The 15316-nt window shown below is 40.8% G+C and overlaps 1 protein-coding gene across 1 annotated transcript; it reads left to right on the plus strand.

Annotated features, from left to right (window-relative positions):
* The first annotated feature begins 10137 nt into the window (after positions 1–10137).
* rasd4 (rasd family member 4) lies at positions 10138–11507 on the plus strand. Its single transcript, XM_050068935.1, has one exon. It carries the CDS (start codon positions 10314–10316, stop codon positions 10938–10940), a length of 627 nt encoding a protein of 208 aa, XP_049924892.1. The 5' UTR covers positions 10138–10313; the 3' UTR covers positions 10941–11507.
* Positions 11508–15316: the final 3809 nt, after the last annotated feature.

A 15316-nucleotide genomic window follows, 5' to 3' on the forward strand; every position in this document is an offset into this window, starting at 1 on the left:
TTACTGGTCTAAATTACCTGGTCAGTTCATTTTGGAGAGGAAGGGACCTCTGCGGATAATTCAGCTCACGGTGAAAACCTCTTCAACGTCTGGATCTTCAGTTGTTAGTGAAAAAGGTATCATCATCAGGAGCTAGGCTGGCAGACTGTCAGGAGTCAGTTCAGGAAGGACCCAAATGCAGAGCAGCAGGCAGGTTTGAGGTTTAACAAAAAGTGAGCTTTAATGCAGCTGATGAAAAACATCCAAGACAGTCAGGTAACAGAAAGTCCAAATGAAAAAAGAACCAAAAGTCCAAAGAGAACACAAGACACCAGGCAGGAAACAGAGCAGGGAATGACACAATGAACATGGGGATGAACACAAATGAACTGACAAGGAACAAAGAAAACACACAGGTATATATATATACACACAGAAAACTAATCACAAGAACAACACACAGCTGGAGTGGGAGGACTCAAGCAAAAGGAAGAAAATGGGGATCGGCTTCCAAACACCACCAATACAGAACAGGTGTGAAGGGAAGACTCTTGGAACAGGGAAGGACTAACGAGACAGGTGTGACAGAAACAGGTGGGAAAACACACAAAGACAGGAAGTAAAACCAGACATGACACATAAGGAGAAAGTCTACATAATAAAACAGGAAGCAGATTAAACATGAATGAATAACATGAAACAAGGAACACAAACAGAAAACTCCAAAATAAAGTCCATAGGATAACAGAATAGAAACAAAAACCCAGGATCATGACAGCCTGTCTCCGACATAACAAACAGTGTCGGAGAAGCGCTGATTTGTAACATTTGCAGGTGCTAGGCATGAAAACATCCTGAACAATGAACACCAATGGAATTTTAACTAGAAGTCAGATTGCAATCTGCAGTTCTCACTGCTAGATGTCACTAAGAGAGACGCATCACACTGCAGCTCATCAACGGACGACCAAACAAAGCTATTGTTACTTTTACTGAAAGATCCGTACCTCTTCCACCTCTGCCTTGGCTTAAAATCATGTGTGGTTAATCCCTAATAAAACTTTATTTCTTATCTATTTCTTACCGATTTCCAGGCCATTGCCTTCATAATGACAGGATCATGGGCTGTTTGGGATATTTCTTGACCTCAATGAGGAGTGTCTTGTCATCCAGTCTTTGTCACACACGAGACGGCAACAGCAACAGAGTTCTCTTTATGCATCCATGGTGAGGAGAGGAGTCAAGCTGCCACAGAAGTGGAGAAAAACAGCTGCTATGGGAGCTGGTATGTACAGGTAAAGAGCGAGTGGGGGAAAAAATTGCATTTATTTCAGAGGTGGCTTCTCACGTGTAGAATTCTTGCAGTGTTTTCTATTCAGGAGGATTTTACCATGAGCCGAATTATCCACAGAAGTCTCTTCCCCTCCAAAATAAACAAGACAGGTGATAAAATCTGTGCTTTTCCTATACACTGGTTTGACACATTGCAGATGGGCTGCTTGCCCAGCTTAAATGTGCTCACCTATTTTCTCTGATAACTTAATGTGTGCTCATTTTATTTTGAACCCCCACATTCAGGTGGTTTTACCACAAGCCGATTCAGGACCCGTCAGGGTTTCTTCAACACTGTTTGGCATGGCAGAGATGGACCATTAGCCTAGCACATGCTAATGTTTGCTCACCATTTTTCTCTGAAAGCTTAAGATCCAGACGTTCAGGAGGTTTCTGTCTGAGCTCAATTATCCGCAGGGGTCTCTTCCTCTCTTAAACTGGTAATAACACTGAATAAAGCAGTAAAAATATGAATGCTTTTGCAACGCTCTCTTGTGGAGGGGGTTTTAAAAATGAGAAGGGCCTTCTGTAGAGCCAGTGTTTTGTGTGTCCGTTCTGGGCTACTGTAGAAACATGGGGGTGCAACACTGCAATCTCCATAGACAAGGACCCATTCCCTATGTGGACATAAACAGCTCATTGTAAGGTAATGAAAACACTATGATTCTTACTTTCAGGTGATTATATACTCAAGAGAACATACTTGTTATATTATACTCCATTTCTGACAATGTATCCCCCTAAATCCTGCACACAACCCTTTAAACAACCACTGGCTGCAAATTCCTTATTTCCTGAGGGCTTTTCAAATGTTAGAGGAAAAGTTATTTTTAAATGCATATGAATCAAACACTTAATGAAATAATAGCACTGCACACTGCACAAATACATGGTATTAAACCAAGGCTATGGTGATTCAGGCCCAAGGTATAGGATAAATGTGTTAAATCCCTGGTGTTTGTTTCATAATGGTTTATATCTCCTTTTAGAAAAGAGGTGTTTAACTTAAAGCTTGGCTAATGCCTCCTCAAACAGAGAGAACACCCTCTAGTGTGATGACAACAGTCACCACAGTCTAGCTGTTGTTCCTCCTGCCCCCACCACTACTGCTACCACACCTGTCATTATCCAGGACATGATGTTCCAGAGCCAGAGGACCTGTAGCCAAACTTAGGAGGGAGGAGGCCTGAATACACACTCGTGATAGCGACCTGCATGTGCGCTCTCAAAGTCACAAAGCCACCAGGTGAAAAGGATGGATTAAGAGAAATTAGTGGGCTGGTGTTAGTGGGCTTTTGTGGTCTGTACTTGTTGTTGACATACATGTTAAGAGGTGTCTGTAATTAACAGGATGGGATGTGTGTGATTAGGTAAATATGAAGATAAGTTAAGACATGAACAGACAATTTCTGAATTTATTATTACCAGTTTTTTGCTTCTTTGAGGACAGTCAGACACTGACAGAAGCAGACAAAGCAATATCAAGCTGTCTCCCTCCTATGACTTAAGGCCAAAATCCTGATATAACACAAACACAATTTGTATCCATGCTTGGCTAAAACATGCCAAAGTCGATCACGGCTAAAGCAGCAGTTGTAAGTTCTGTTCTTTCATTACCCACACCAAGGATGTCATGTCTTCAGTCTGGTTTGTTTGTTTGTTTGTCAGCAGGATTACAGGGAAAGGATTACTGGCCCAAAACTTAATGAAAGGGTTTAGCATGGGCCAAGGAGGAACCCATTAAATTTGAGTCAATCTGAATCACAGCAGATGCACAAATTATTTTTCACTTTCATTACCACTGCATGATAGGGTATTTGACCTAATTCCTCATAATGATAATAATAATAGGCTCCAAATCTGAGTCTGCACCTGACAAAGTGCTATGAAACAAGGGCATAAAAACAGTTTATAGCTGTTAAGATGATTTATAAGATTTAGTGTATCTGTTATAAAGGCACGCAGGGCCATCTCCGAAGCTGCTCACCTCCCTGCAAACGCCCAACTTTTGTCTAGTTAACACGAGCTAACACAGCAGCAGGGGCTAAAACCTGACAATGAGTCAGTAAACAGTCCCAACACACTCACACTGACACCAAAACTGTTGTCTCCGTCGTTAAACCCATTAATAACCATTAGTTACGTTAGCTAACATGATGCTAACAGTAACACTTAGCCAACTGTCCCTGCGGAGAGTTCACACTTCCACAGCAGAAGTCTACTAGCACAAACACACCAATGTATGGGGAACATACATTTATGTATTTGATGTCATTTAAAAACAAAACAAAGCAAAACGAATAGCGCATTTCCAGAATTGAGAACCAAATACCAACGAGCAAATATCCGAATAGTTGAATATTCTGGTCCAGCCTTAAAGCAAGGAATCTCTGTCTGTATGTTCATTCATTCATTCATTCATTTTCCGTGACTGCTTATCTTGTTGGGGATCACCGGAGGGCTGGGAGCCTATCCCAGCTGACACTGGGCAAGAAGCGGGGTACACCCTGGACAGGTCGCCACACTATCAAAGGGCTGACACATCTGGACAGACAACCATTCACAATACGGCCAATCCAGTTAACCTGCATGTCTTTGGACTGTGGGAGGAAGCCGGAGTACCCCGAGAACACCCATGCTGACACGAGGAGAACATGCAAACTCCACACAGAAGGACTCCCCACCCCACGGATTCGAACGAGGAACCCTCTTGCTGTGAGGCAACAATACTAACCACTGCACCACATTGCCACCCACATGTATGTACTGTATGAGTCCTTCTAACTGTTCGTCCAATGTACTTCACACTTGGTGGGCATGTTTCCAGGGACCCAAGGACATGCAGTGTCGAATTTGGTGCAATTTCGACATGCAAATTGTTCAACATTTATAAACTCTGAATAAGCAAGAAAACAATGTACGGTATGTTTATCTAACTGGTCCCTGGCCTCCTGTCATTTTTTAAAAGTGGCTCCTGGACAAAGCCAGTTGAATATTCCTGGCCTACAGGAGCAGCACCACTCAGCTGTTGCAACTCAAACTGTGTAAGTTTGCCATGCTAACTTACAACACTTAAAACGTTATCACCAGCAATAATACCTCTGTTAATTAAATGCATCCTCTACTTTATAACTGCGGTGGTTATATCAAAGAAAGCAACTAATATTATTGGTGATTTGGTGATTTGGAGGCCCCGGGGAAATGTTACCTTGCTTTACTTTTCATACTTTCTCTAACTGGATATGTTGGTGTCGGCAGTGGCAGAAGTAGTACTCAAAATCATTGCTTGTATGAGCAGCTCTCAAGAAAGCTGCAAGTAGCAATACCACAGCTCAAGCCAATGAGCCACTCCCAACAGGCACAATTTGAACACTGCAAGGAAAAATGTCTGAATTTTAGGCTTCACTGGAACAAGCAATAATACCAGCAGTAAAGTCTGCACTTTTGGATTTCTACCATGTGTGATTCTGAGCTTCTATCCCCTATAGTTCTAATAGTTACGGAATTATATCCAGATACAATACATAAAACTATATGAAAATCTGCATATTATGGAAGACTGGACGATTGGCCTTGGTGGAGGTCTGCGCTCTGCAAATTCCCCTCTAGTTTTAAAAGTTATTCAAATAGCTGCTGTCTCTTTGGGGAAGAATCCATCCAAAAATGTGCTGTCAGATCCATTCCCTCGCCCAGGCAATTATGTATATGTCATGCTGATTCTTATGCGAGACAGGCTGATGGAACAGTCTCCAGACTCAGACCTCGGTGTTACATCTACGTCAGGTAATGCAACTGTAACTGTTCGACAAAATAATGAGACATTCCATTAAAGTCGAGCTTATTTAGCCTGAAAACCTTCTGTAGTAAATGGGAGGAATAGTTTTGCCTTCTAAAATGTAAATGTTTGACATGTGGTTTCCTAATAAGCCAATAAAGGTCTGTTATGCAAGGCCTAATTAAAATAAATGAGAACAAACTGTACAGTCGTCCTCTGCTCTGTACCAGCCAATTTAATGGGATTATTAGCCGTCTGAAGCAGTCGACCTCGCCTTTACTCCGTTGGCAAACAAAGTGTGCAGATCCTGTGTCTGTTCAGACTTCATCATACCCTCCACTGGAGTGCAGAGTCCCTAAATTGCCCACTTAGCTCAGCTGTAAAGATCAAATGACTTTACAGCACGGTGCGGGGTTTCTGGGTCAGCCTCTATAACAGCTTATGGTACATCTGTGTTTATTTATGCCACGCAAGATGGAGAGAATCTTATGTGGGACTTGTGTGCCTATATTAGCATTATTAGGAACTGTTTATTTTGTATTCTGAGTTCCTGAATGCAGTGCAAACTTCAAATTCAAAGTAAAGACTGGCGCCCTTTTCACCTATATTGGCGGTACTGAACCAACAAAGTGTGACAGGGCTGAGTGTTCTCTTTCACACCTCGTCTCCTACAATGAACCATGACATGATTGTTTGACTGACGGGCCGGGCTGCCGTTTTTACAAACACACCCTGCTAAATACACACACAGAAAACAAACCCTGATAAAAAAAATGACTTTCTTATCCAGCAACTGCATTTCATTATCAGAACTCCACCAACTCTATTATTAGCTTATTAAACACTACTGTGTAACATGAGTACATGACCAGGTACCATCTCCTCATCCTTATTTCTTCAAGGTTTTAGGACAATGAAAACATCCCTCTCTTCTTTCATTACTCTTGTTAAACACCAGTGAGCAGAAATGACACTTGATCAACAAAGCGCCATGTCCTAAGATGTTTTTCTTCCTCTGTGCCCAAAGGTAAGACCTAGTGCTCTGAGAACAGCTTGTTCCTCCCATTACCACAGCCAGTCATCATCACAGACTAACACCTCTGAGCCCGTGAGGGCAATCAGCAGCAGCTCGATACTGCAACACAGCTCAGGATAAAGCCTGCTGCTGCAAAAACTCTCATTGGCTATCAATGTCTGTTTAAGACAGAGGTTTGAATTATAATATTTTAATTGTTTTTTGAGTAAAATCTGAATCTGCAACAGAACCAGTAACATTTCTGTCAGGTAAATTTAGTAGTGCAATGTTTTTGTCTTATGTAGAGGCACGAGTGAAGATTTAAGTGCTTTATTTCAGGGTACGATGAATTGGAATGGCAACATAATTAAAACATTTTCATATCTAAACATTCTAATAAATCTACAGCTGTCTGCCGTAAAATAGTGGATTGCCTCTTCCAGGTTAGGAGAGAGTTACTGCCTCAAGCAAGGGAGTTCAAGTGTCTCTGGGTCTTGTTCACTGGATCGCTGCACCCAACCGTCGTGGTGATGAGGGAGCTGAGTCGGAATCAGATAAAAAGGGTAGAACTCAGAGATCCGAAGGGAGCTTGGAGTAGAGCCGCTGCCCCTTCCAACACAAAAGGGGTCAGTTGAGGTGGTACAGGCATCTGATCAGGATGCCTCCTGGGTGCCTCCCGTTGGAGGTGTTCTGGTCACGTCCCACTGGTAGGAGGCCCCGGGGCAGACCCAGAACATGCTGGAGGGACTACATATCTCATCTTAGCAGCTGCCTCTGCATGGCGTATAGCAGTGATCCACAGCAGGAACAGGACAGCACCTCACATCCTATCAACACTAGGGCTGTGTGGGTTGGTCCACTGGATGGTCGTCATGCCCTTGTCCAACCAAATTCTCATCAGTCAAACAGTGGCTGATGTTACTTTAATAATGCTGTGGCATGGCAGATCTGCATGGGATTAAGATTACAGACAACCTCCGCAATTATGTCCAACGCAAGGAAGTGCATTTCTTTACGGATGGATAGAAATCTGATAGAAACTACCTGTGGCAATGGGGGAGAGGCTAATTTTGTTCCTTTTTTTGCCATCCAGTAGTTTGGAGTATGTACATGGAACATTAGCAGGACAGAATGAACGGCTGAATGAGTCGTAATGACAATCTGACCATAATTTAGCAGAATGACATTATTCAGATTCTAAACTAGATAAACAAGTTCTTTTTAATCATACAAACTCAGTTGACAATCAACACAGGCAACTAAATAGAAGAAAATAGCCCGTTAGCCAGTTAGCAACCTGTTAGCTGAGCTAGCACACAGTCATATGGTCTCCACGAAATCCACTGCAAAAGTTTAATTTTTTTTAACGGGCTCAAGGCAAATTCCAGACCAAATTATTACGGAGGGGAGGAGTTTCACAGGCACATCAAATATCATGGAGATTCCCATAAGAATGAATGGACTTCCGGTTGCCTTTTCTCCGTACACATATGTAAGTGGAAACGAGGTGTTAAGCATCAGCAAAAACTCTAAAAACCAATTCTGCTCTACAGCTACGCAACACATTGTTCATGTTGTGTTCACAGATTGTTCTGCGAATCCCCAAGTGGCCAAAAAATCAATAACAGCTACTTCAAAGATATTAACTTTATTTTCCACCAAGTCCTTCTAACCCCTTCTTGTATTTTCATTCATCAAAGTTGGAAGTCTTTTGCCCTTTAAGCTCTTCCCACATGACCTGTAGAGAAAAAATATATACCAATAAGAAAAAAATGAAATATACAAGCTCTCATGCTGGCCCTCTTGCTCCTGTATTTAATGAAGTGAAGAGCCTGAGAGATGGAGTTGAATTGCTGAGGGGCTTTGAGCTTTGGTTTCAGGCCAGCCTTGTCTCCAGGGAGGGCAGGAAGCAAAGGTCAAGGCGGCCACAGTTAACATCCCAGAGTCCCTGGGAGTTTATGAGATGCAGCGTGTGGCAGCTCACACCAGGAGATGGGCTTGAATTGTGATTCGAGCAGACATTTATTTTCAAAGAGGAAAGAGTGTCCGCTGCATTGCTGCAAAATGTTTGTTTCCTCAGCAGAAAATGAGATTTACACAAATCTATAATAGAATAACGTACACAGGGACACATACATGGGTGTGCAGTTTAAATACATTTGGCACACGACATGGTGCAATCTAAAGAGAACAAGACACATGAAAAAATGAACACGTTCTGCAGTTTAATGTTTAAATTATTTACCCAAAGTACAAAAACTCTTGACATTGCTATTGCAATAGGATGTGACCATAATTCTGAATGCCATATTCAGGGTGTTAGGCCAGTGAAATATAGTGATACGAAAAGTGCGCTCAATTTGCCTGATTAGCCAATGTACCCCATTACTGGCCAATACCATTCTCCAGAGTGAGTGGTTAGACTCAGTAATGAATGACAGAGCTAATAAGGTGTACATGTCTACTCACAAATCCCTTTAACATAATTCTCTGGTAACGGCTTCGGTGGTATCGTAGCAACAAGTGACAAAATCTGGGCACAGAAAGCATGTGAGAGATCTCAGTATGATAATAACAAATGTATATTACTTTCCTGCTTTGTCTGAATTCAATGCAGACCATGAAGCTTCCCACACAGTTGACATTTGAATCCTAGCAGCAAGGTGATGGAGACAATGGTATTGAAAATTCTCTTTTTAAGAGAGGTTACATAATTCTGAATGGCTCAGACATGTGGGTTTCTGCACGTTATGTTAACATAGGTTTTAATCAGTGTTGTCATCACCATTGTGATAGGCTAGCTGGGTAATTCTTGTCTCATTTGTGATCTGATAAACAGAGAGCGGGGCAAGTGTAGTTCAAATGTACATCTTCAGACACACTCAAGTAATTGTTCTATCTATTTTGTATGCACTAGATCTTCATAAGCACATCATCAGAACAGCAACTAAACTGACCTTAAGCTGAGACTCTTAGTCAACTGCTGTCTACAAGATCAAGAGTGAACTCTGTAACTCAATAGACCGAATCACAATGTTTATTTACAGTAACTTGTGAGTAGAAAACCTCTGTGTCACATTATGTGTCAGGCACGTAGGATCAAACAGTGCTGAGTAAAAGCTGGGCAAATTTGTTTTAGCCGTACAAAAAGGGCACACGTAAAAAAAAATTTATCAGTCGAAGTGTACTCTATATATAGAATATTTTCACCTTGCCGTCAGACAGCTTTTTCCAATGGGGAACTGAGGCTGTTATATCAAAGCCAACAGACTCCATAGAAAGAAACAGTCATTTCACTGAGCAGAACACAGAGTGCTGGTCATGGCTTTGGTTGGTTAGCGTGGAAGGTAAAGTGGTACAAATGTTCAAATATATTGTACACTTAAACTGATTTTTAAGGCAGATGGACTGCACTTGTATAGTACTTTTCACACACTGTTGGCCGAGGCTACCATACATGGTTCCACCTGCTTCTTAGTTACCAGTCACATGCTCTCACACACCGATGGAACAGCCACTGGCAGCCACTTTTTTGTCTGTAATCCTCAAATTTTTGTAATAAACTGCTGTTTTCTTCACTTGGATTCTTTTAAAATAAACTTTAATGTGAATTTTCCTGTTCATGGTGCTACAGCAACGACTGAATTTAAACAATAAGTGAACTATTTTAACTTTATAAAAGATTAGAATACAATATTCTTGCTGTTTTTGTGGTTCAAATCAAATTTACTATTTTTTTTTCTGTAAAATGCAGATTTATCACTTCAGAAAGTTTTCTGCTTCTCTGCCATGAACACAGACTGTACCATCACTGATTTTATTTGCAGCAGAGGTCACAAACTTACCACAACTCTCTGCTGGAAATGTTTTCTGCACTGTACACAAAGAACTTTAAGATGACTTCTGTTGTTTTTTTTTCTCTTACTCTTCTTGATTTGCATGAGTGTCTGTGATTGGCTGCTGTAAGGAGGGAGATACTGCTCTCTCCTGATTGGCTGCAAGCAGAAGGGGGCAGGTGCTGTGTGTGAAGATATATGCAGAGTGCAGCCTCACCAGGCACACTCACATGCATCTGCTGTCATCAGCCTCTTCAACAGAACTGCTTCCAGCTCCATCACTGACATCAAGAGTTTTCAGACAAGGATCCACAGACAACAGAGAAAAGAAGAGATTCTTCCAAGTGGTGTTTTGGAGGCAAAGAGCATCAGAAACATGTCTTTTGAAGTGAAGGAGAAGACGGAGGTGCGTCTGGTGTTTCTGGGAGCAGCTGGAGTGGGGAAGACAGCCCTCATCCAACGCTTCCTTGAAGACACTTTTGAACCCAAGCACCGGCGCACAGTGGAGGAGCTCCACAGGAAGGAGTACGAGGTGGCAGGTGTTAAAGTCACCATCAACATTATGGACACCAGCGGCAGCTACTCCTTCCCTGCCATGCGAAAGCTCTCCATCCAGAGCAGCGATGCCTTCGCCCTGGTCTACGCTGTGGATGACCCCGAATCCCTGGAGGCTGTCAAGAGTCTGCGAGAGGAGATCCTGGAGGTCAAAGAGGACAAGTACACACCTATTGTGGTGATAGGCAACAAGATAGACCGTCACAACGAGCGCCAGGTGTCCAGCAAGGACGTGCTGTCCACAGTGGAGCTGGACTGGAACCACAGCTTCATGGAGTCCTCTGCCAAAGACAACGTCAACGTGCTGGAGGCTTTCAGAGAGCTGCTCCAGCAAGCCAACCTGCCCAGTCGGCTGAGCCCAGCGCTGTGCCGCAGACGGGAGACGTTCCCCAAGGAGAGCAACAAACGACCTCCTATGAACAAGGCCAACAGCTGCATCATCTCATAAGGACAAGAACGCCCAAAGAGACTGAGAAAGAACTGCCCAAAAGAGACTGAAAGGGCTTCGTTGGTGTGGAGCTACACACTGAGAGACAGTGTTACATGTGTCAAGACTCTAACTAAACACTGAGTCAGTAAATGTTGTGTACTCATCAGGCTTGAGAGCATTGCATCTATCGCCACAACACTGGGGGTGCAGAGATGCCACAGTGAGATGGACATGTCACCATGAAAACACCTTTAAGACGTGAAAGAATGTGGTTGAACAACTGTGTGTAAAAAAAAAACGGCAGTGCACAGACACTGCTAACTGTGAATGTCAGAAATGATGGTGTAAAAATTGTGCAGCTTTGTGTATCATACGCTCAATTTTCCTTCAAATGTATATCATGTTTAAGTTTTTGTGTTGCTGGTGTTAAAAGAGCAAATAACTGTGAAGTGTTTACATGAGAGATTTATGAAGTGAACAACAGAAGTGGGGTTTATATTTTTGATAGCAACACATTAAGCATTATGTTGTGAATTGTTGTGCAGCCTGTCCTGCATCTAAGACAATAAAAAAAAAACACACACATACTGGTGTTTCTCCCTTTCTTTGTCATTTCATTTTTTAATGGGTGTTTGCCTTCTTTTTAAAAAATGTTAGTGGTATTTTCTCTTCACCATGACGGTGCAAAGGTGATGTTTGATGTTCTTATTCAGAGCTTATTTTAAAGATAAATAAAACAGCTTATCTCATCCAACGTCGGCACATTACTTAGCTTTTTTTTTTGCAGATAATATTGTAATTTTTACTGATAAAACTGTTCTTGACGTGACAGCAGACAACAAGTGTGTGTGTGTGTGTGTGTGTGTGTGTGTGTGTGTCTGTGTGGGGGCAGGGGCAAAGATGTGTAGACAAATTCTAAAGTATATATGTAAAGTAAGTTATCGCAGCCCAAACTGGAAAAACAAGGAAAGAACAATAAAGCTGACGCCAAGTCCTGACAGGAAGTACATTTTGAAATCTCACGTGCAAACAGCTCAGCTCACATGAACATACTTAGAGTTTGGACCCGCAGACTTAGTTGTATGAATGAAATGAATTCTGTCACAACATACAGAGATATTCTTTAAATGCCGTATTAAATGACTGTAATTCTACTCCAAGTTGCATTGTGTTGACTTTTCTTGAGAACTGCTGGTCTGACCAGAAATGTAAGTTTTAAAAAACAATAATTGCTTTAATAGCTCGACCAACCTGTTTGTTGTTTGTTTAAAGTGATCGGTGTTGATTCTAATGTTTGTACCCAAAAAGAAAATCATAGAAAGTGTTTTTTAACACTGAGTGGATTATCATGGTGAAATAAAGTCAGTTATGGACTTATTGCATGGTCCTAATACACACACTCACACACACAATCAATCAATCCCATGATCTCTCTGCTTTGTCTTGTATCGCCCTCTGGTGGTCATTATTTACCAACAAGGCAGCAATTCCACGAACGGTGGTTGATATGGGGAAGCAAGTCTCAAACAATACTGCAAATGACATTATAAGGGAACCAAAAAAACTGAAAATGCCTCATCAACTTCTGTCTCCTGTGGCCCTACAATACATGACAAAAAAAGAACACAGGCTTTACAGTAATTTAAAAGTAAAATTAGCTGTACTGACATCCACTTGGATGCATTTCTCTACTGTGTTTTTGTCATATAAGTTGATGTGGGACACTGCAGATACTTGAAGGTACATACTTAAAATAGTATTTAGTACACTAAGTCTATGAAAACTACTTTCCACCTACTGTGAAACATGATTGCTGGTTAGATGGATCAGTTAACTTGATATGACATTTAGATGTTCTCTTCACATGTACTGTTAACATTTCCCATCTGTCAAAAGGCCACAGGCCCCAGAGAGGGAGAGAAAAAGGTATGCTTCCTCTTTCAAAAAACGTTCAGAGACAAGGTGCATTGTTTCCCCAGAATCAGACGAGGAAGTGATCTGTGATTATCAGATCTCTGGTTCCTCTTTGTGTCCCGTTTAAACTCAGTGCTGTCTTCAGTTGGACCACAGCGGCACACGGGCGGACGCAGAGAGGCAGATCGTCCCTTTTAAAGCTAAGGTGCGGACTTAACTTTTCATTCAGGCTGTAGTGAACACAGGCATAGATAAGCTTCATGACATGTAAATGATTCAAATAGCTCACATGTAACTGAAGCCAGCTGGTTAGATTTCTGTGGTTTGAGATGTCTGGGTTTGTCTCTGCTCCTGGACTTGGTCAAAGCTCCTCAGTGTTGTAAAGATACCTGAGAAGTTTTGAACAAGTACAGGATCTCTGACTGTCACTACTTCAAGTGTTGTAATCTATGTTGTTCTGTAGTGCTGCTTGTCAAACTTAAAATCAGGCCTTCTCATACACCTGTACAGTATTTTCATTTATCTGTTACCTTTTACCGTGTTCAGCTATGTTTATTGAATATACATAAAGATTGCTCAAAGAATAAGATTAGCAAACTGAAATCTGATTCAACATGAAGAGGACAAGATCCAGAAAGGACAGGACTCCAAGCTGACTGTCTCTATGGTGACTGAAGAATCCAAAAACAGAGAAACCTTTTCACCGATTGAAGTCATAGGGAACTGTTACTAACAAAAGCAAAACTATATCAAAAACAAATCAGTTTACAAACTCTCACACAACTCATGCAGAATAATCCAAGTCGCAGTCGTATGCTCACTACTTCCCAAACAAGCATTCACGCTAAAACCTTACAATTTGTAACACTGGTTCAGGGTGTCTACAGGTCTCAGACACTTATATTTGATTTTTAACTAAATATTTGGACTTTTTTTCTTATTCAAGCAGTGAATAAGAATAAAGGTATGCAATATAGTAGTAGCCTATATATGTGGACACATGCAGAGGCAGGCAAGTTCGGTTAATCTACATTTTGCCAACAGGTAATTGCAAGTATTAAGTTGGTTCAGAGGTATGTTTAGAGACTGCTAACATCAGAAATTAATCATTTTGACAAAGGTAAATTGAAAGATGGATAAATTAGATAAAATGTTTGTTAAGAGATCACAAATTAAAATTTAAGACTATTTAATGACTTTTAGGGCATGATAATGTATGAAATTTAATTTATCCCACCCGGGGTCCCAACCCAAGTGTACCAAAAACAAAGAACTTTAATACAGCATTTAATTCATTTCTGTTAAGAAAACTAAATGAATTGCTTACTTTTAAATTTTAGATTATTCTTAGAGAAATTTGAAAAAAAAAAAAAAAAAAAAACTCTCAAGAAAAGGGCACAATGAAGACCTGAATACAAGCTATATTAATTGTTCAGATTATTAGTTGTTCTGCACCGTTGTTGGGGATGCTTCTTTTGGCTATATGTATTTTTCATTACTTCATTTATCGACTGATAAATGTGTTCATTCTTCTTATTTCTCCTTGAATGAGTGCTGTATAATTGTACGGTTTTATTTCCTTGCTGTTTGTCTCTGCCGCTGAAATGTAAAGCATTTTGTGCATGAAAGGTGCTTTATGAATAAAGTTCATTCATTCACTGTTATGCATTGTGTATAATATGTAATCTCTGTCAGTTAGTCAGGGGTCATCAGTTCACTCAACGATAGAAAAGGGGTCCCTGAGGGAAAAGGTAGGGAACCAGTGATTTAAAACACTTCTGCATAAACAGTTTCAAGCACGGACGATTAGCACGCCTGGGTAAGTGCCTGTGATTGAACTCTGCTCAGTGGAACGTTCAGCAGTATGCTTAAGTGTTTTAAATACTAAGGTTTTAACAGAAGTGCATGTGGTGGGGAAGTACTGAGCATTCGACTGGATAAATGAGATTTGGATTATACTGCATGAGTTTAGTGAGAGTTTGCAAACGGATGTTTTGCTGCTGTTATGACTTCAATTCATCAAGAATTTTCTCTGTTTTTTGATTCCTTGTTCGCTGTGGATGCATCCAAGAAGAACAATATTCTTCATAAATTCAAAGTAACACAGGGTGAGCAACTGATATAGAAATGATCATTTTGTGGGTGAAGTATTCCTTTATCCAACACTTATAATGTAGCTGAAAAGCTCACTTTCCTGAACTGAAATCTTTATGAAATCTTAAAAATTCTGATTAAAGTCAATATTTTCAGAAAATGTGATCATATAATACAGTAACATGTAAAGATTTAACATTTTAAAAGTTGTCTCCTGTCAAGTTAATGCACAATATCTACCTTGACTTTACAGAGAGAGACTGGTTTACGATACACTTTGAGGAAAAAGATAATTTTTCCACACTTAAGCCCAATAAAAAATGACTTAACTGTCATTAAGTAACATAAACTGTCGAAGTCTTTAACCCATAAGGCCATTCACCAAA

This window comes from Epinephelus moara, chromosome 18 (assembly GCF_006386435.1).
Source record: "Epinephelus moara isolate mb chromosome 18, YSFRI_EMoa_1.0, whole genome shotgun sequence".
NCBI classification, from domain to species: domain Eukaryota; kingdom Metazoa; phylum Chordata; class Actinopteri; order Perciformes; family Serranidae; genus Epinephelus; species Epinephelus moara.